At 42.3% G+C, this 21367-nt stretch overlaps 2 protein-coding genes and 1 pseudogene across 3 annotated transcripts in view; 2 read left to right on the top strand and 1 right to left on the bottom strand.

Annotated features, from left to right (window-relative positions):
* BLTP3A (bridge-like lipid transfer protein family member 3A) overlaps window positions 1–13155 on the top strand; it is a 73220-nt gene extending 60065 nt beyond the window's left edge. For both annotated transcript variants that reach the window (XM_055571649.1, XM_055571650.1), the window contains exons 16-21: window positions 1278–1432; window positions 1517–1667; window positions 6977–7239; window positions 7674–7782; window positions 7908–8014; window positions 8419–13155. In XM_055571649.1, the coding sequence (XP_055427624.1) occupies window positions 1278–1432; window positions 1517–1667; window positions 6977–7239; window positions 7674–7782; window positions 7908–8014; window positions 8419–8544 (911 nt within the window). In that variant the 3' untranslated portion in view covers window positions 8545–13155. The remainder of the gene's footprint in view (window positions 1–1277; window positions 1433–1516; window positions 1668–6976; window positions 7240–7673; window positions 7783–7907; window positions 8015–8418) is intronic.
* On the top strand, window positions 4121–4791 carry LOC129646015 (60S ribosomal protein L17-like; annotated as a pseudogene).
* Window positions 13156–13370: 215 nt separating the features above from the next.
* TAF11 (TATA-box binding protein associated factor 11) lies at window positions 13371–21100 on the bottom strand. The gene is made up of 5 exons (XM_055571658.1): window positions 20785–21100; window positions 17782–17927; window positions 15153–15240; window positions 14726–14822; window positions 13371–14042 (listed from the first exon to the last, which is right to left on the bottom strand). Exons 1-5 carry the CDS (start codon window positions 20953–20955, stop codon window positions 13912–13914), a joined length of 633 nt encoding a protein of 210 aa, XP_055427633.1. The 5' UTR covers window positions 20956–21100; the 3' UTR covers window positions 13371–13911.
* Between the last annotated feature and the right edge of the window lie 267 nt (window positions 21101–21367).

Genomic DNA, 21367 nt, shown 5'->3' with positions numbered 1-21367 from the left:
CAGTCTTTCCCAGTATCAGGGTCTTTTCCAGTGAGTCAGTTCTTTGCATTGGGTGGCCACAGTATTGGAGTTTCAGCTTCAGCATCAGTCCTTCCAGTGAATATTTAGGACTGATCTCCTTTAGGATGGACTGGTTGGATCTTCTTGCAGTCCAAGGGACTCTCAAGAGTCTTCTCCAACACCACAGTTGAAAAGCATCAATTCTTCGGCATTCAGCTTTCTTTATAGTCCAACTCTCACATCTATACATGACTACTGGAAAAACCATGGCTTTGACTAGACGGACCTTTGTTGGCAGAGTAATGTCTCTGCTTTTTAATATGCTGTCCAGGTTGGTCATAACTTTTATTCCAAGGAGTAAGCGTCTTTTAATTTCATGTCTGCAATCACCATCTGCAGTGATTTTGGAGCCCAAAAAAGTAAAGTCTCTCACAGTTTCCACTGTTTCCCCATCTATTTGCCATAAAGCGATGGGACCAGATGTCATGGCAATTCTTATTTCATTTATTCTTCTGCCCTCTTCCCTTCTTCCCATATTACTTTGAAGCAAATCCCAACCATATCATTTTATCCATAAATATATAAATATGTTCATTACACATCTCTAGAAAATACAGATTTTTAACCAAATTAAAAGTTTTTAAAATTATGGTAAAATGTACATAACATAAAATTTACCATCGTAACTATTTTTAACTATAATTTAGTAGCATCAAGTACCTTCAGATCATTGTACAACCATCACCCACTATCTATCTCTAGAACCTTTTCATCTTGCAAAACTGAAAGTCTATACCCATTAAACAATAACTGCTCATTCCCTCTTCCACCAGCCCCACCATTCTACTTTCTGTCTCCATGAATTTGACCACTTTAGGTACCTCATGTAAACGGAATTGTACATGACTGGCTTATTTCATTTAACATGATGTCTCTGTGGTTCATTTATGTTACATGTAGCATGTGTCAGAATTTCCTTCCTTTTTAAAACTAGTATTTATTTTCCATTTGTACCACATTTTGTTTAACCGTTTTTCGGTCCATAGACACTTGGGTTGCTTCCATTTACAGGCTGATTTTTTCAACATGAACAAATACCATTGTCACACTTTAAAAAATTAACAATAATTCCCTAAATTCATTAAATATCCAGTTAGTCTTGAAATTTCCAGTTTTCTCATGAATGTCATAAATTTTTTGTTTTTACAATTGTCACTAGAGATTGGATTTGAGTACAATTTTTTGACTCTCCAACTCTTGTTATCTTTCTTTTGCAGAGTCTGGTCCAGAATCTCTTCCACCGGGATCTCTTCCCAATGCTGTGGACAGTGCTGGTGTTCCAGAGAACCCTGTTGTGGATAGTTATGGCCAGGGGTCACCAGAGGCCAACAGTTTGGTCTCACCCAGTGGGGAAGACCTCAGTCTTCACCTGGTCAGCTTTTCTACTTTCTTCTCTGCAGAGGGTGGGCTCTCAGCTGGCAGCTTGGGACTCAGCTAAGCGAGTCTCCCGTTACAGGTCTCAGTTCTGGTCCTGAAGGTGCATGAGGTGTCTCTGGGGATTGAGGTACGTGGTGAGGACCTGACTGTGGCCCTGCAAGCAGAGAAGCTGACCCTCCAGCAGCCGGGCACCGTGGGACTCTGGCAGTTCCTGCACGGACAGTGCCCAGGTAAGGATGGTGGGATTCCAGGAGAGCTGGTGGGATTTGAGCTGGGGTAGGGAGGAGGACAGTCAGAGCTTAAGCTGCTCCTGTCCTGTGCTCCAGGGGCAGCCAGCCGAGTGCCAAGTCCTTGGCGCTTCTCTCCAGCAGCCGTTAGGGGAGGAAGAAGTCTAACGAAGCCTCCTCCTCACAAGGAGCCGCCCAGAGCTCTCGCTGAGGCTTTGTGCCCGGCAGGCTGGTCTCCATCCTCACCTCCCCGGTGCCCCTTACCCTCATTTGTGAACACAGTGTCCACTTGTTTGTTTGTGGGGCTGCTAACATCAAGCTGTATCTGATCAGGGAGCTTCTGATTCAGTCCTTTGATGTAAATTATCATTTATACTTTAAAAGATGGCAGGAAAAATCTGGACTTAAACTACATGCTTCGTTTTTTAAAAATTTTATTTTTAAATGTTGAGTAGATATGCTTGTAAAGTAGAATGCTGATAAAATATATACATAAGGTATAAAATAATCACAAAACAATGAATGCATGTACCTACTACCTAGTTTAATAAATAGAACAGTACCATTAAGTTTGAGCCCCGGGAGCCCCTCTCCAGAACCTTCCTCTTGCCTCTCACCTATCATAGGGGATCACTATCCTGAATTTGTATTTTTCATTTTCTTGCTTTACAATTCTTCCACATGTTTTTTTTTTTTTTAATCAGTGTATTACTTAGCTGTGTAGGCTTTTGAATTTTTCTAAGTGGAATTATTGTTTATATTCTTTTGTGATTTTCTCCTTTCAAGTACTATGATTTCAAATTCTTCTAGGTGGTTGAGTTAGCTGTAATTCATTCATTTTCACTACTTTATAATATTCTATTGGAGAAATGTATGACTTTTTAAACAACTGCTTTAATGAGATATAATATGCATACTATGAAATTCACTCTTTGTAAGTGTGTACTTTGATAAATATTAGCAAGCTTCCAGAGTTCTGCAACCATCACCATCACCCCCAAAATCTCTCTTGTACTCATTACTCTGTTTACTTCTTCATTCTGTTCTGAACAGACATGTGGTTTGTTTACACTTTTTTTGCTGTTTCAGATAGGGTTGTTTTGACATGCCCATCCTTGTGTATGTCTCCTGTTATGTATGTTGGAGAGTTTCTCCAGGTTTATATTCCTGGGGAAATAGTTGCTAGGTCATTAGGGTAGGTATAGCTTTCATTTTGCTGGATAATGCCCATTTTTTCCCCAGAACGGTTGTACCAATTTACAGGTATATAGGTATGTAAGTTGCTTCATAGCCTTGGCTGCACCTGAGGTTATTCTTCATGCAGTTTCGAGTAAATTAACATAGATCCTGCTTGGCTTCCTGAGAGAAAGATGAGAAGATCAAGACTTGGAGAAAGGAAGAGATGATCAAATTTAGCAGAGTTGAGGGTCCACTGTTGGTTTATTCATTTTTGGCTGTGCTGTATGGCTTGTAAGATCTCAATTCCTCAACCAGGGGATGAACCTGGGTCCTAGCAGTGAAAGAGTTGAGATCTAACTACTAGACCATCAGGGAACTCCCGAGGGTCCTCTGTTTTAGCTTCACCTTGGCCATTAGCCCACTGCCTCTGATTCTAAGCAAGACTGGCTTTTTAATTGGTCCTTAATGTCCCTCCTACCATGAGAGGCATTAAAGCAAACTAGCGAAGCCCATGGTCTTTGCAGTCAGGCAGCTTGCATGCAGCTCCTACCTTGCTACTTGCAAACTGTGTTACTTTGTTGGTTTTAAAAAAAGTGTTTATTTATTTTTGGCTACACTGAGTCTTTGTTGCTGTGTGTGGGCTTTCTCTAGTTGCAGTGAGTGGGGAGTACTCTCGAGTTGCAGCATGTGGGCCACTTCTGTTGTTGCAGAGCACAGGCTCTAGAACATGGGCTCCAGTAGTTGTGGTGCAAGGGCGTTGCTGCCCTGTGGCGTGTGGGATCTTCCCAGAACAGGGATCGAACCCTGTCCCCTTCCTTGGCAGGCAGACTCTGAACCACTGGACCACCAGGGAAGTCTACAACCTTTGCTACTTTGGCAGGTTACTCTCTGTGCCTTAGTTCTTTCATCTGTAAAATGGGAAGATAATAACTTCTGGTACAGGGCTGTTATGAATATTCAGTTCAGTTCAGTCACTCAGTCGTGTCCGACTCTTTGCAACCCATGGACTGCAGCACGCCAGGCCTCCCTATCCATCACCAATTATCGGAGTTTACTCAAACTCATGTCCATTGAGTCAGTGATACCATCCAACCATCGCTTCCTCTGTCGTCCCCTTCTCCTCTTGCCTTCAATCTTTCCCAGAATCAGGGTCTTTTCAAATGAGTCCACTCTTTGCATCAGGTGGCCAAAGAATTGGAGTTTCAGCTTTAGCATCATTCCTTCCAAAGAAATCCCAGGACTGATCTCCTTCAGAATGGACTGGTTGGATCTCCTTGCAGTCCAAGGGACTCTCAAGAGTCTTCTTCAGCCTTTTCCGGTAAGCGGCCTGAGGTGACCCCTAAAAATGGTGCGCTATTCACTTGACCCAGAAAACCCCACAAAATCATGCAAATCAAGAGGTTCAAATCTTCGTGTTCACTTTAAGAACACTCGTGAAACTGCCCAGGCCATAAAGGGTATGCATATCCGAAAAGCCACCAAGTATCTGAAGGATGTCACTTTAAAGAAACAATGTGTACCATTCCGTCCTTACAACGGTGGAGTTGGTAGGTGTGCACAGGCCAAACAGTGGGGCTGGATGCAGGGTCGGTGGCCCAAAAAGAGTGCTGAATTTTTACTACACATGCTCAAAAATGCAGAGAGTAATGCTGAACTTAAGGGCTTAGATGTAGATTCTCTGGTCATTGAGCACATCCAAGTGAACAAAGCCCCCAAGATGCGGCGCAGGACTTAGAGAGCTCACGGTCGGATCAACCCCTACATGAGCTCTCCCTGCCACATTGAGATGATCCTTACTGAAAAAGAACAGATTGTTCCTAAACCAGAAGAGGAGGTTGCACAGAAGAAAAAGATATCCCAGAAGAAACTGAAGAAACAAAAACTTATGGCCTGGGAATAAATGCCGCAAAAAATAAATGCAAATAAAAGTAAAAAAAAAAAAAGAGTCTTCTTCAACACCACAGTTCAAAAGCATCAATTCTTCGACGCTCAGCTTTCTTTATAATCCAACTCTCACATCTATACATGACTACTGGAAAAACCATAGCCTTGACTAGACGGACCTTTGTCGGCAAAGTAATGTTTCTGCTTTTTAATATGCTGTCTAGGTTGGTAATAACTTTTCTTCCAAGGAGTAAGTGTCTTTTAATTTTATGGCGGTAGTCACCATCTGCGGTGATTTTGAAGGCCCCCAAAATAAAGTCAGCCACTGTTTCCACTGTTTCCCCATCTATTTGTCATGAAGTGATGGGACTGGATGCCATGATCTTAGTTTTCTGAATGTTGAGCTTTAAGCCAACTTTTTCACTCTCCTCTTTCACTTTCATCAAGAGGCTCTTTAGTTCTTCTTCACTTTCTGCCATAAGGGTGGTGTCATCTGCATATCTGAGGTTATTGATATTTCTCCCAGCAATCTTGATTCCAGCTTGTGCTTCCTCCAGCCCAGTGTTTCTCATGATGTACTCTGCATATAAGTTAAATAAGCAGGGTGACAATATACAGCCTTGACATACTCCTTTCACTATTTGGAACCAGTCTGTTGTTCCATGTCCAGTTCTAACTGTTGCTTCCTGACTTGCATATAGGTTTCTCAAGAGGCAGGTTCGGTGGTCTGGTATTCCCATCTCTTTCAAAATTTTCCACAGTTTATTGTGATCCACACAGTCAAAGGCTTTGGCGTAGTCAATAGAGCAGAAATAGATGTTTTTCTGGGACTCCTTTGCTTTTTCAGTGATCCAGTGGATGTTGGCAATTTGATCTCTGGTTTTCTAAAACCAGCTTGAACATCAGGAAGTTCATGGTTCACGTATTACTGAAGCCTGGCTTGGAGAATTTTGAGCATTACTTTACTAGCATGTGAGATGAGTGCAATTGTGTGGTAGTTTGAGCCTTCTTTGGCATTGCCTTTCTTTGGGATTGGAATGAAAACTGACCTTTTCCAGTCCTGTGGCCACTGCTGAGTTTTCCAAATTTGCTGGCATATCAAGTGCAGCACTTTCACAGCATCATCTTTCAGGATTTGAAATAGCTCAACTGGAATTCCATCACCTCCACTAGCTTTGTTCATAGTGATGGTTCCTAAGGCCCACCTGACTTCACATTCCAGGATGCCTGGCTTTAGGTCAGTGATCACACCATCATGAAAAAAGATGTCCTTTTCATTATAGGGGACTGGAATGCAAAAGTAGGAAGTCAGGAAACACCTGGAGTAACAGGCAGATTTGGCCTTGGAGTACAGAATGAAGCAGGCCAAAGGCTAATAGAGTTTCGCCAAGAGAATGCACTGGTCATAGCAAACACCATCTTCCAACAACACAAGAGAAGACTCTACACATGGACATCACCAGATGGCCAACACCAAAATTGATTACGTTATTTGCAGCCGAAGATGGAGAAGCTCTATACAGTCAGCAAAAACAAGACCGGGAGCTGACTGTGGCTCAGATCATGACCTCCTTATTGCCAAATTCAGACTTAAATTGAAGAAAATAGGGAAAACCACTAGACCATTCAAGTATGACCTAAATCACATCCTGAACGATTATACAGTGGAAGTGAGAAATAGATTTAAGGGACTAGATCTGATAGACAGAGTGCCTGCAGAACTATGGACGGAGGTTAGTTACTTGTACAGGAGACAGAAATCAAGACCATGCCCAAGAAAAAGGAATGCAAAAAGGCAAAATGGCTGTCTGAGGCGGCCTTACAAATAGCTGTGAAAAGAAGAGAAGCAAAAAGCAAAGGTGAAAAGGAAAGATATATACCCCTTTGCAGAGTTCCAAAGAATAGCAAGGAGAGATAAGAAAGTCTTCCTCAGTGAACAGTGCAAAGAAATAGAGGAAAACAATAGAATGGGAAAGACTATCTCTAATTTTCTTCAAGAAAATTAGAGATACCAAGGGAACTTTTCATGCAAAGATGAGCTCAATAAAGGACAGAAATGGTATGGACCTAACAGTAGCAGAAGATACTAAGAAGAGGTGGCAAGAATACACAGAAGAACTGTACAAAAAAGATCTTCATGACTGAGATAATCACGATGGTTATGAATATTAACTATATATTAAAGTGCTTTGAGCAATCACTGGCTGGTAATTAATTAATGTATTTTCCTTCTGTCTTGCTTCACAAAGGCGCAAGCTTTCAGGACTCCTCCACTTCGAAGACTGGCCACATCAGGCCAGCTGTGGGCCTTCGCTTTGAGGTGGGGCCTGGTGCAGCTGTTCATTCCCCTCTGGCTACACAGAACGGCTTCCTGCATTTGTTGCTTCAGGGCTGTGACCTTGAGCTGCTCACTTCGGTGCTCAGTGGCCTGGGGCCCTTCTTGGAGGATGAGGAGATACCAGTGGTGGTTCCCATGCAGATTGAGCTCCTGAACTCCAGGGTCACTCTAAAGGTGAGAGGAACTTTGGGGTTTACCCTAGACTTGGTCAAGCAACAGATTCTTGACCCTTGAGCCTGTTAACAGTGACAGCTGTCAACTTCTTCTCATGTCCCTGTGAAATGTGGGGAGGACCAGGTGAGGAAAGGCATGTTAGTATTCACTACTGCAGTAGTACCTAAGTATGTAGTAGCAGCAAAAAGTTCTAGGTTCAAGTGAGGGGGTCCTTGTCTCTAGCCCTGCCCTTTGGCATGCAGCATGACTGTGCAAGCCCACGGTTAGCAGATCCTCAGGCTCACTGTCTAGAATGGGAGAGACTCATGCCTCTCGTGCCTCGCTAGAGTGTATGGATACACAGTACTTCCAGTTCCACAGTTGGAAGCACGGCTTGTTACCTAAGCTGCGCTGAGTTGGTTGGGGGCCTCATGTGGCTTCTCTCTTTCCTGCAGGATGATGTCCCCCCCATCTACCCCACCTCACCAGGCCCCATACCCATCACTCTGTCCGTGGAGCACACTGTGCTGAGTCGGAGTGACGACGGTGTGTTCCACATAGGCGGTGAGTAGGGCTTGTCAGCCTCCCGGCTTCTCTACCTTTCTGCTCCTGTAAGGAAATAGATGACAACTAGGAACAGTCTGCTTGTTGCTGGCAGTTTGTCATTCAGAGCCTTTACTTTTTTCCAGCTGCTGCTCAAGACAGACCATCAGCCAAAGCACCTAAGAGTGAGAAGAGGCAGCCGCCCAAAGAACAGGTGTTTTTGGTGCCCACCGAGGAGGCTTTTGGTCCACAGGTGAGGCCCTAACTGAACAGTACCTTTCCTGTAAACCCTTTGGGGTTGTAATCACAAAAGTGGGTAAAATCCAGAGGGCTGACAAGGTTGCTTGTGCTGGTACAGCTGGGCAGTCTGGGCTTTTGTCACCTAGCAGTAGCTTCTGGAAGTGCTGAACAGAGGCTGGAGGTCAGGATCTAGAGATGAATGCCTGCTGATGACAACTTCCACCTGCTGTTGTCCCTGCAGCTGATGAGCTCTGAAGAGGGGATTAGCCTCTGAGAAAAGACCTTGCTGGTTCTCTTGATCTTTGACCAAACTTGCGGATTGTGCTGCTTGAATTCTCCCTCCATGTTCCCTTACTGGATGTCTTTGCAAGGTGTGTTACCTTATTGATTGATCGTGACTTCTTTGTTGTTCCTCAGGTGAATGAACTGCCTACCCTACGAAAGGAACTTATAGAAACTAAACAAGCATTGGCTCAAGCCAACCAGGATAAAGAAAGACTTCTTGAAGAGGTTAGGAAGTATAACCCCCTCTTTGAGCTCTGAGAGCAGTGGCTCAGCGGTCTTTGCCAAGGAGAGAGGAGGAGCTCACCAGCAGTCACGCCGCCTGTGGCAGACTCCGTCCAGTGCCGGCCAAGCCGGCGGAGGACGCGCAGCTCACTGCTGGTGGTGTCCTTTGTACTAGCGGTTCTGACTTGGATGGAAGACAGGGCAAAGCATGACCACGTTCCAGGAAGTTGGGGCCCACTTTGTGTGTGGCTCAGGCATCACGTCTCGCCTGTCCTTTTGGCCCTCAGCACACTAGGTGGAATCTTCTCGACACTGTAGGGTCATTTCACCACCTGGTTTCATGGCAGAGACCTTTGCTTGCTCCACAACCTGTGTGAACAGCGCAGAGTTCCCATCTCCTCGTTCGGTCACCCACAGAGTCACCAAAGGTTCTGTGTCTCAGAGCTTGTTTTCTGTATTGGACCTGGGAAGTGCTGCGGCGGTAGAATGGAACAGGAAGTAGCCAGCAAGGCGGGAGCCAGGGGAGGCACAGGAGTGAGTGAGACATAGATTCTGGCTTGTTTGGAAAGGAAGCTAAGCTCCTGTCATCTTGGCTGATGTTACAATCAGATTGTTCAGGGTTAAGCTTCCTCTCTGTGATGCCTGTCAGCGTTGTGATGCTGTGGTAGGACGTAAACAACAGTAGCGGCTCACTTGTATCATCTCTCCCTTCTGTAACACAGTGTGTTTGAAATTTAAATCAAGAAACGATTCACTCTGGGCTAGGTTGAGGTCAAGGCTTGGTGGGGATCGTAGGAGAGCTTGGTTCCTACTGAACCCACTACTGCCAGCCGTGTCCTGTCTGTCTTCCACAGCTGCCCCTCACAGGTTTTTTCCTGTCTCCCGGGGGTCCCTGGCACATCAGCTTTCCCAGCGCTGTGACTTCCTACCAGCAATCTCCTTAGTCCTTGGTGGTGTCGGAACTGAAATTGTGTTTTATACGGTAACATAAACATCTCAGCAGTTGCCTCTCACCTGCCTCTATCACTGTGGCTTTTTAAAATCATGTTATTTTGACTTAAGTTAAAAAAAACCTTCAGCATAGCTAGGTTTTGCCCTGACTGCTGAAAGAGCTATTTCCCCCTCTTTCTTCCCTAATTCCTCCCCAACATTCTATCTTGATCCATACTGCTCTGTGCTATACTTCAAGCTCTGTTGATTGGACAGAACTGTTCATCAGCAAACTCACCTTGAATTGGCGAGATGGTAAAATAATGATTTAGTAGTGTCACTAAAGTCTTAATCACACATGACCTACTAGGGGAAAGATAAAATGGTTTCCTTTATGGGCAATCCTGCCTGTCTTGTATATTCTAGTTTTTTGACTATAAAAAGAAATATGCATTCAAGAAGGAACAAGATCTAATTTGCTCAGACTTTTAAAGACTTTTTGTTGTGATTTTCCACTAAGACAGTTTTAAAAACAGCAATTGCTATGAGTTTATGGGGATATCCTCTCATAGGATACAACTTAGGAAACAACTGACAGACTTAAGAATAAACGTCTTTCTGAGAGAATGTCAACAGTGGAAGTTCCCTATCGGTTGATGCTTGGTTTGACCTTATTTAAGAATTTTATAAATAACCTGAAAGTAGGATATTATAATGCAATCGAATGTCAGTACTTCCAGGCAGTGAAGATAAACCAGAAGCGATTAAAAAAAAATTTGCAGAAGATTCACAGACTGGGCTGTGAATACTCAGGAAAGTGTCAGGTGAGATTCTCTATAGGTTAGTGTGAAGCAGTGCCCCTAGGGGAGAATAAGCAACCACTGAGACAGTGAGCCCTGGAAAGAGCTCAGGAGAGAAACCTAAGCATTGCCATAAGGGAAGAGGGGTCAGAGTGCTGCTGTAGGGCGTGTGGAGCCAACACAGGAAACAGCATCTCATCCAAGACCATGGTAACGCCTTAAATGATCTGTGCACTTCTAGGGGCCTTACTTACAAAGTATGTGGTGAAAGGTGAAAAGGTCTAGAGAACAGCAAAAATCGTCAGGGGTGGAGGTACACATCTTTAAAATGTGAGCTCCAGTTCTGAAAAGGATGAAAGCTGAGGGTAGTGTTAGGTCAGATATTCAGTCAAGATCCAGGACATGTGCTTCGGGTCCCACAATACTAGGGCTGGCCCTTGTAGCCTTAGCACCTACAAGCACTTCTTGTAGCAAATCAGAAACTCCTAGGGCTCTCTGTTTAAGAAGTGGTGCTGTAAGAAACTATTGGTGCAGAAGGTTTATGAGAAATCCTTGCATGATGACTTTCCAAAAGGAATTATAGGAAACGGGTTATTTGGTGATATACAGTGGAGTTACCCACTGCATCCCTCCACAGACTCCCCTTTAAGTGCTTCTGTCAAAGGCAGAATGATGAACAAAAAGGATCACTGGTCCTCTCCAGCGTGGCATGTCTAATGTTCTTAGAGGGGACAGAGGAAGAGCCAGTAGCCAGAAGACAGAATTATCCAACCTTGGGTTCACCTGCATTGGTCTCAAATCACATTCTGGTTCTCTTCCCTTCCCCTGCTTTGCTGCCCTCCCTGTCCCTCCATGCGAAGAGTTGCCTGGTACACTTTCTCTTTAAGTGTCCGCTTGGTAGGAGGCAATAGAAACAAATCTGGCTAGCGCCGAGGCTCACCCCTTTAATGACCAGAGCTCACTCAGGTTTCTGGGCTCTGTGGCGCTCTTGTCCATGTGACAAATGTAGCCCTAGAATTTGAATTTCCTTATGTGACAGCTTTGGCCATTGTCTTGAAGTTCCTCACTCAGGAAATACGGTAGAGGCTCAGCATCCCATGGAATTTTAGTAAAAGTCATCTTGTATAACTTCATACTCCTATTCACTGGGGGGAGAAAAACTTTCATAGTGAAGAAATGTGACCTTGTTGGTAGTCCTCAGAATAAATGAAAAGGATGGAAGGAAAAAAATAGTAGTATCAGCTCCTTCGGACTGCTGACGATTTCTGCCTTGGAGCTTTAAGACTGTGAACACGAAATAATAATACCTCAAGAAAATGTCTGGAGTGAAACACCCCTATCCAAAGACTTCCCCCACCACAGTCACCATGTCAGCTGTGAAGCGTTTACGCCTGGTATTACCTGTGACTGTAGATTTCCTGTTTACATGGAGGTACTGGAGATATGCTTTAGTGCAAATGGACTGGTTTAAATCTCTCTTAGCTAAGCTGCAGGGGTGCTTAGCAATCTCAAATCCTGTTTTTAACTCACTGGAATCATTAAGCTAGTTTATTAGACCTAAGACAGAAGGAATGGGTTCTAGTCTAACCATGGCTGCTTTTTGCTGTGTATTTAATCTGACCCTCATTTTGCCATGGGCCTCAACCTTTATGTACACTTTTTCATGGTTCTGAAAGGAATGGTTCCTGTGTTTGGAATATACAAGGCTTAAGGCAGCCCTCACATACCGCATAACTGAAATTCTTCCATTTCATCCACTTACGTCAGTTTTCCCATAGGCTAGTTTAGGGGGTGGTGGAAAGAAGGTGTAGTTTGAACATACCGATACAGGAACTTGGCATTCCAAACCTTTAAACTAAGGTTGGTTTGTTTTTTCCCTCCCTTATATATTTACCTTAACTTCAAAAACAGTTAATAGTAATATCACAAAATGATGGAAACAGCATTGCTGCACAAGCTGGTGGGATGACATCTGGCTATTTGAGAACTGCAAGAGCTGTCATTGCTCTGTGATTGACCGTAGTCATTATTGTGCTTCAAGAGATTCTGCTGTGATTGAGGGCCTCTCCTTTCAGGGACTATAACCTTCCCTGGAATCTTCCCCTACCTCCTGCTGGAGGAGGAATATTCCCATTCACCTCTGGGTAGGTACATATAGTTGCTGTTGTTGAATGGGGATTATTTTTTCCATCTCTTACAACAGATACAAGGGGGAATACTCTTAGATAACCTTAAACTGTGAGGCTTTGCTAAGTGGCTACACTTGGGATGTGAACTTTCTTCCTTATTATCTGTAAATTTCAGCCTTATCCAGTATCTCATATTGCAATAGGTATAGCTCCTATGACCACTTAAAAAGCTTCCTCTGGAGCTGAGATATGTATTTTTGTTTATTTGGTTTTCCCTGCAGTTTTTGGTCAAGATTTAGCCTGAGTCTTACAGCGTTTCTTTGTGGAATGCACCACTGAAGTGTCTTCTCCACTAGCTAAGTACATGTTTAAAGCCACAAGTTTTAATGCTAGACACTAAAATCCAGATTTGCCCAACTTTGTGTCTAAGCTGTTTCCCCTACTCAGGGTGCTAACCAGAATTGGAATCTTTACTGACATGCTCAGGAAAGCTTCAAAAGCAAAAAGCTTCAGAACCCCTCTCCTTATGGTACTGAATGATAGAGAAGAAAGAACTCTTGGAGATTGCCCATTGCCAATTATATTACAGTAGCCTTATTACTGCTAATCACTGTCAATAAAAAGTCACTCCATTCCCCTCTTCTTGAGGAAAACAATGAGAATGTATCCAATGAACTGGAATATTGGTCAGTATTGAGAAATTTTAATGTTGCAATATCTAATCAAACCTTGAGTGTACTGGTTCTGTGAACCACCTGAAAAAAGCAAATTAAACTTATCAAACAGTATTGGTTCTGGTATATCTGTTTATAGGAATTGAAACACATAGGCATTTACATTGTTTTTAAGTGCTTTAAGTATTCTTTTATGAGATACAATCTTAATGGTTCTAGTAGGGATGGGGAGGGCTCCAACTTTCACAAAAAATCCCAGACAAGTTTTATTTGGACACCAGCAAACTTCTCCCCATCCCAACCAGCTAGACAGAAAAAATACACACACGGCAAGTTGGAAAACAGCTTTATTAATCATTCACCAGAATCCATAGAAGAATCTCAAACGTTTACAGGGACAAATTGTTCCACTGCTTCTGCTGTCACCGTGTCCTTCATGGTGGAGTATCACACGTCAGGTTTCTGATTGTTTCATTTACTTAAAACCAGATGTAAAGAAACAACCTAAGTCACAGCAACTTCAGGCTTCAATGTGAAACCATCAAACCGTCTTGAACAGGTTTTCTTTCTGAAAGCAGCATTCCTGTCCAGAAGATGCTTAAGGCATACCAACCTTTCTTCTTCCAATTAGCCAGTAATAGTTAAATGCCTCAGATGCCCTCAGAGGTCCTGATATTTAGTCAATATTTAGTCAAGGCAAGTATGAAACAGGGTGCATGCCTTCTTTTAGGTGTAATGAATTATCAGTTTTGAGAAAGACATTAAAATCATCATGGAATCCTTGGAGGACTGAGATACCAAAGCACCAGTGCAGAGAATCTCATGCAATAGGAAGTCCGGAAGCAGGGCTTCGTTCTTCTAGACTTTGGTCTAGAAGAAGATGATTTTTTTGTGCTTTGAGTTGGGAATTTGCCCCTTCGACTTTAACCTCCGAACAGCCTCCCTCATGTGTTTGGGTTGCAGCGGTGGCATTTCTCCCCACTTCTCACACACATCCAGTGCTAAGCAGAGGACAAGGAGAAGAGTTTCATTATCACACAAGAGCTTATCACAATCCTTTCGAGTCCTGTAATTCTCATTAATTCCTCTTAAAGGTGCTAAAGAAATAAACCAAGATATTTTCCCTTCTTCAGAGAATGCTATAAAATGTATCATTTAGCTTTAGCATGATATCCCACATCAGGCTTTATCACAGGCAACAGTCTAAAACACAGCTTCTCCTTGAAAGAATAAATATTTCACCATCTAGAAATTAGCAGAGAGTAGCAGCCAGGTTCTTTACTTGATGGACAGAGAGCAGCTCCCGGGGGATCATAACATCAGGGACAACTACTCACCATACCACACTGGTCAGCCCCAGTGACGACTTTCTTTGTATCTCTACTTTGGGGAGCAGAAATGAACAAAGTCCATTGGAGAAAAATACCGTCTACTTCTGTCACCCTGGGCTGAGGACAAGAATCAGGAAGGGAGACTTCCAAGGTGTTCCCAGACCTCCTAGTATTGAAACTTTCAAGGAATAATGTATTCAATACATGCTGTCCTGAATATAAGGCTCTTGCCTTGGTCAACTTCTAGTGTAAATGGAAACTACCACTGGGACCTCATAAGTCCCTCAGTATATATATCCTTGGAAATAAGACCACCACAGGCTCAATCCAGTATTTAGACCAATACCACTTACCTTCTTCTACCACCTCCCCGACGAAAACTTTGGAAATACCAGACATAGCAATAACAACATTCTGAGAGACAGAGGTGCCTGTGATGGACTGGATCAGCTTGAAAGAAGGACAAAAGACTGTGATTAAGGTAGTCAAGGACTGGCTTTGGAACATAACACCCACAAGAGCTCTGAACTAAGAGTTCACTAAAGGCTTGATGCTGAAATTGACACCAGTAATACAAGGTTTCAGGTGTATAATGGCCTATTTGTTGAGAATATAAAACTACAACTTGTCAGACTATTGAGGGGCATGTATTTTTATTTTCCTGCCTAAATGTTCCACCAACTTGCCTAACACTTCACTGCAAAATGTCAATGGATACAGCCCTTCAGCCCTGTTCAGTTTTCATGGCTCATGGAAATGAGTGTGATAGTCCATCCTTACCCTTTTAATGGCTGCCTTAGGGAAAGCTGACCGGCGGTACATTTCATAACGGTTCAGCTGCTCCTCAGAAAAAGAAGAAACCAGGATTCTAGACAAAGATTCAGGTAATTAAGTTCACTTATAACAACAAATACTTAAGATATACATATTATTATGTCAATAAAACCAAGTCTCAGACATTAAAAAAATTAATTTTTCAAGGGACCAATAGTATTAGGCTTAGTATTTATGAGGAATGAAGAGAAAGTATTTCTATTACTCGACAACAGGTGAAACATAAGTTCCTTTCTTACTTCACTAAGAACAAAAACAATGTTGGGTTACTGAATCACAGTAGATAGATTATGTTTTCAGCAGTAGGCTCTCTCTTCCCATAATGCTACCTCACTACATTTCACATGATAAACATTTTTCAAAAAACAGATAAATAAGTATTAAAAAGCATGGTGTTAGTGAGGGTGGGAAGACACAAATTCATACATGCTGGTAGAGTGTGGGTGGAACACCTTTTTGGGGATTCTGAAAATACAAATGAAAATCCTTTGAGAATGTTCATATTGTTTAAACTACCAATTACACTTCCAGGGGTTTATTTTAGGAAGTATATGGACAAGTATGCAAAGACATGCTCAAAGATGTTGATCATAATGTCAAAAGAAAAACAAAACAACTGCAGAGGTAGATTACATTATATTATAGTTCATCCACATAATAGAATACAATGCGGCTGTTAAAAATGACAATTTACGGGCATATTTACTGACATGAAAATATGTATATATATCAAACATTAAACTATATCTGAAAAGGTATATACACAAATATATACCCTGGGTAAACTCTGGGTGGTGGGGTTATAAGTAATTGTTTTTTCTATTTTTCTGTATTTTCTGAATTATTTGCAACAAATTCATACTATTTTTACAATCAGAAAACATAATGAAAACAGGTAATAAACAGTATTTAACATCTTTGAAATTAATTTTATTTACAGATAAATATATGTAAAGAAAATATCTTGGTGAATATGTCAAAATGTTAACTGTGATACTTTCAAATCCTAAAAGATGATGCTGTGAAAGTGCTGCACTCAATATGCCAGCAAATTTGGAAAACTCAGCAGTGGCCACAGGACTGGAAAAGGTCAGTTTTCATTTGAATCCCAAAGAAAGGCAATCCCAAAGAATGCTCAAACTACTGCACATTTGCACTCATCTCACATGCTAGTAAAGTAATGCTCAAAATTCTCCAAGCCAGGCTTCAACAGTACTGTGAACTTCCAGATGTTCAAGCTAGTTTTAGAAAAGGCAGAAAAACCAGAGATGAAATTGCCAACATCCACTGGATTATTGAAAAAGCAAGCGAGTTCCAGGAAAACATCTATTTCTGCTTTATTCACTATGCCAAAGCCTTTGACAGTGTGGATCACCACAAACTGCAAAATTCTTAATGAGATGGGAATACCAGACCACCTGACCTGCCTGTTGAGATATCTCTATGCAGGTCAGGAAGCAACAGTTAGAATTTGACATAGAACAACAGACTGGTTCCAAATAGGGAAAGGAGTACGTCAAGGCTGTTTATTGTCACCCTGCTTATTTAACTTATATGCAGAGTACATCATGAGAAATGCTGGGCTGGATGAAGCACAAGCTGAAATCAAGATTGACGGGAGAAACATCAATAACCTCAGATATGCAGATGACACCACCCTTATGGCAAAAAGCAAAGAAGAACTAAAGAGCCTCTTGATGAAAGTGGAAGAGAGTGAAAAAGTTGGCTTAAAGCTCAACATTCAGAAAACGAACATCATGGCATCTGGTCCCATCACTTCATGGCAAATAGATGGGGAAACAGTGGAAATAGTGACAGACTTATTTTTTGGGGCTCCAAAATCACTGCAGATGGTGATTGCAGACATGAAATTAAAAGACGCTTACTCCTTAGAAGAAAAGTTATGACCAACCTAGACAGCATATTAAAAAGCAGAGACATTACTTTGCCAACAAAAGTCTGTCTAATCAAGGCTACGGTTTTTCCAGTAGTCATGTATGGATGTGAGAGTTGGACTATAGGGAAAGCTGAGTGCCGAAGAACTGATGCTTTTGAACTATGGTGTTGGAGAAGACTCTTGAGAGTCCCTTGGACTGCAAGGAGATCCAACCAGTCCATCCTAAAGGAGATCAGTCCTGAATATTCACTGGAAGGACTGATGCTGAAGCTGAAACTCCAATACTTTGGCCACCTGATGTGAAGAACTGTCTCATTTGAAAAGACCCTGATTCTGGGAAAGATTGAAGGCGGGAGGAGAAGGGGATGACAGAGGCTGAGATGGTTGGATGGCATCACTGACTCAACGGACATGAGTTTGAATAAACTCCAGGAGTTGGTGATGGACAGGGAGGCCTGGCATGCTGCAGTCCTTGGGGTCGCAAAGAATCGGACATGACCGAGCAACTGAACTGAACTGAAAGTGATATTTTTCTTTTAACTTAACCATAGCATGATATTGATATATTAATTATCTTAGTTTGAGTTTAAAAAAGTAAATTTTAAGGCCAAGAAAAATGTATTAACTATGTGGTCAATTTAGAGCCTTGAAAAGGGAGCGATCAGAAAACTGACTTACTGCATCTTTTGAATCTCATCTTCATCCACTTTCTGCTTCTTCTCTTTCTTCTCTTTGGTATCTATTTTCAGTTTTTTGGCTGCAGGAGTAAGTAATGAGTCTTCCCTTTCAACTGCTGTTAAATCTGCAATATCCTGACTCTTGAGCTAAGAAGACAAAAGAAACCCTTTATATATATGGCCTACTTTACAGACTTGAGTAAGGCAAAAAGACATTGTTCTCATACAACACAACGAATTCTCTTATTTCTGTAGTTTTTTGGTTCCAGGCATTGGCTGTACATCAAAGGTAAGATATCCTATCTCTACTAAAGGAGTTTACAGCCCAGGAAAGAAAAGCTGCTACATTATCCAGTTTTCCAGGTTACCTATGATCCTAGTTTCAGTATCTGTTTACATAGGCACGGTAATGCCAAGGATCATGAAAGCCACACTCCCCTTGAGCCCACTCTTCTGACCTCATTCTTTATTTGGCTGCCTTGGGTCGTAGTTGCGGCTTGTGGAATCTTTCACGTGCTGCGGACTCCCTAGTTGTGGCGCAAGGGCTCCAGGGCACGCAGGCTTCAGGAGTTGTGGCACTGTGGGCTTGGTTGCTCCCACACATGTGGGATCTTAATTCCCCAACAAGGGATGGAACCCACATCCCCTGGGTTAGCAAGGCAGATTTTCAACCACTGGACCACCAGAGAAGTCAGTGACTTCAATCTTTAGAGGGGATATAAGAAAACCTCTCCATACAGCCAGCTCTTCTTCGTCTAAACCTATGGATTTCTTTACCAATGATGAGTCCATGTGGAAAGAATATTTTAAAAAGGGTACCTTCTTATCAAAGCAGTGTTTCTTTGAATTTGGAACTTTTAAGTGAGCTTCTCACACATGTAGTGCTCTTTTCTTCTTTCCAATTCTACTGTATCAAGCAAATATTTATTTCCCATTACTAGACTGAGAACTTTTTTTTTTGGCCTTGCTGTGTGGCTTGTGGGATCTTAGTTCCCTGACCTGGGATTGAACCTGGGCCCCTTGCAGTGAGTGTAGAGTCTTAACCATTGGAATTCCCTAGACTGAAAATTTTTTGAAGGTTTGTCTCTTATTATTTATCCCTCTTTGCATAAACATTTAACATTGTTTTATTCACAATATGTTTAATAAAGACAGCAAAAAACCCTCAAAATCCAAACTTCATCCCCTCCAACTTAACATAGAATCTAAGGCTATGACAAACCTCATTAATGAGATTTAACTTCTGTTTTCCTTAAAGAGGAACTCACATTTAAATTCATATGGGAATATGAGAAGTAGGTGAGAGTGAAGGCAGTAAATCTTTTAACAACTTTTTCAACTTCTTCTCTGGTTACTGATATATATGAATTTTCTAACCTTTTTGTGCTTCAATTTTGATGATTTACATTATCCTTAAAAATGAGCCATTTATCTTGAATTTTCAAAATTAGTCTAAACTTGAACATTAGATTTTCTTAAAGCTTAAAGATCTCCAAATCAGTGCCTATAAACACTGCAAATAAGCAGGTCTTAATTTTATTGTTTCTTACAGTTTTTAAAGCACTAACTCATTAATGTCTATTTTTAATCCCTATTAACTCCTTGCTTTTACATTCTTCTAGTTTATCTTGTTCTTTTTCTGGTTTCTTGAGGTGGGTGCTTATTTTCAGTATCTCTGTAAAAATATGTAAGACAATGACTTTTTCTTTAAATAAAAATTTGGTCAAATCCAATGGGATTTAATGTTAATTTCTTTAATCCAAAGCTATTTAGAAATTGGTTTAAAATGTCCAGGTGTTAGTTTTTTTGAGGGAGTGGGAGAAACTCTGTGTTGTTAATTTCAGGTTCTGTTGCACTGTACTGACAGAATATGATGTTATGATTTTTACTTTTAAGAATTTATGTTTTTCTTTGTGGTCTGGTATATGATCCATTTAAAAAAGTGTTTCAGAAGCATCAAAAGTTTTTTATCTTCTAGGTGCACAGCTCTTTACTGAACTAAGTTAATTATTACTCAAATCCTTTCTGTCCTTGAGATCTGTTTTTTAAGTTCCTTCATAAAGTAGTTTTGTCACATTTTTCTTAAAGTTCTTAATTTTATATATTTTGATGCAACTTTATGTTCTGAAAGGCAGTTTCCATTTAATCCAATGTCTTCTCCCATGAGTTCACACTTAAATTCAAACAGGAATTACAGTTCCAAGACCTCAAGACTCTATTTTTAGAAATGGAACCTACCTAAGGCTCTAAGATTCTGGTCTTCTGACCGATACTCAGAGAAGCAACACTGCTGAACACTTGGGATAGCAGTTTGGTGCTATAGAAACTCTTGGACATTAGCACCCAGGTCGCTGATAGCAGTTAAATGTCCCAAGAGGAGGAGAACATGACTAAATTACTACCTCAAAGTCTCCCTTTAACGACTCAGCCTATAATGACGAAGTTATGCTTAAGCAATATCTCAGAAATCATACTGAGGTGAAAGGGGTACCAGGAATCCTGGGTTCTAGCTTTTGCCCTCCGTTTCAATGTCGATTGGCATCTACCCCAATTTCCTCACCAGGAAAACCAAGAAGCTATTTGAAATTCCCTTGGCAGTGGCTTTTTAAAGTCTTCATTGAATTTGTTACATTATTGCTTCTGTTTAATGTTTTGGTTTTTTGGCTGCGAGGCATATGGGATCTTCGCTCCCCAAACAGGGATGAAACCCGCACAGGCTGCATTGGAAGGTGAAGTCTTGACCACTGGACCGCTAGGGAAGTTTCCTCTTTGAAGCACCTTTAACGCCCAAGGGCAGTGATGAAAAATACTGACCTAATGGTTGAGTTACTGGAACTCAGACAGCTCCAAGGTTTCCTCCCCTTTCTTACCCCAACTCTGCGACTGCAGATCTAAAGGGTTATGGTGAGCTCGACTGTCTTAGCTTGGGAGGGACCAAACAGGAGGCCTGTCGGGCGAGAAGTGACACAAGCTACGCCGGCCTCATCGACACATCTCTCCCTACCTCGCCTTCTTCAGCGGCGGCCCCTTTCAATTCTCCGTCTCCGTCACCGTCTGTTTCCTCCGGGATTCCGTCCGTATCTGTAACCCTGGGGCCCCCAGGAGCCGCCGTCGTCTCGTCTGATTCCCCGGTCTCTCCACCTTTTTCCTTGGGCGATTCGCAGGCATTAGCCATTGCGGCTAGAACCCGGGAGAGGAGAACGCGCCGCTGTCAGACTCCCGAGCTCAGGACGCCGCGCAGCCCCGCGGCCCCGCAGCTTACTTCCGGTCGTCGCGCTCCGATGACATCACCAAAACCGCTGCTCCAAGGGGTCATTTAGAGACGCGCCCAGAGGGTTGCAGGGCTTCGGTTTACTCATTTGGTGGCGGTGCGGAGAGGGAAAGTTGAGGGTACGGAAATCAGTTTGTGGATTTTCCACCTTGAGAAGCCAGCATTTGTAAAGGAGGGCTTTGTTGTTTACTGAAGGGCTCCTTTTTCCTTTCCGTCCTTCTCAAAGCACAACCTGTTAACGCCTTCCTGATCTGCTTTCCTCAGAGGAAAGTTTGCGGACAGGAGAAAACTCCATCCGTTGTTTGCCCTTGTGGAA

The sequence above is a fragment of the Bubalus kerabau genome, chromosome 3, assembly GCF_029407905.1.
Source record: "Bubalus kerabau isolate K-KA32 ecotype Philippines breed swamp buffalo chromosome 3, PCC_UOA_SB_1v2, whole genome shotgun sequence".
NCBI lineage: Eukaryota > Metazoa > Chordata > Mammalia > Artiodactyla > Bovidae > Bubalus > Bubalus kerabau.
This window is presented reverse-complemented; position numbering and strand designations above follow the sequence as displayed.

Bases quoted from the DNA above. Each gene is read 5' to 3' on its own strand.
- TAF11 (XM_055571658.1), bottom strand. From the start codon at position 20,955: ATGGCTAATGCCTGCGAATCGCCCAAGGAAAAAGGTGGAGAGACCGGG. The intron at 17,928-20,784 runs GTAGGGAGAGAT...TTGTCTTCTTAG, and splicing joins CCGCCGCTGAAGAAGGCGAG to CTCAAGAGTCAGGATATTGC. The intron at 15,241-17,781 runs GTAAGTCAGTTT...ATCTTTGTCTAG, and splicing joins GATGAGATTCAAAAGATGCA to AATCCTGGTTTCTTCTTTTT.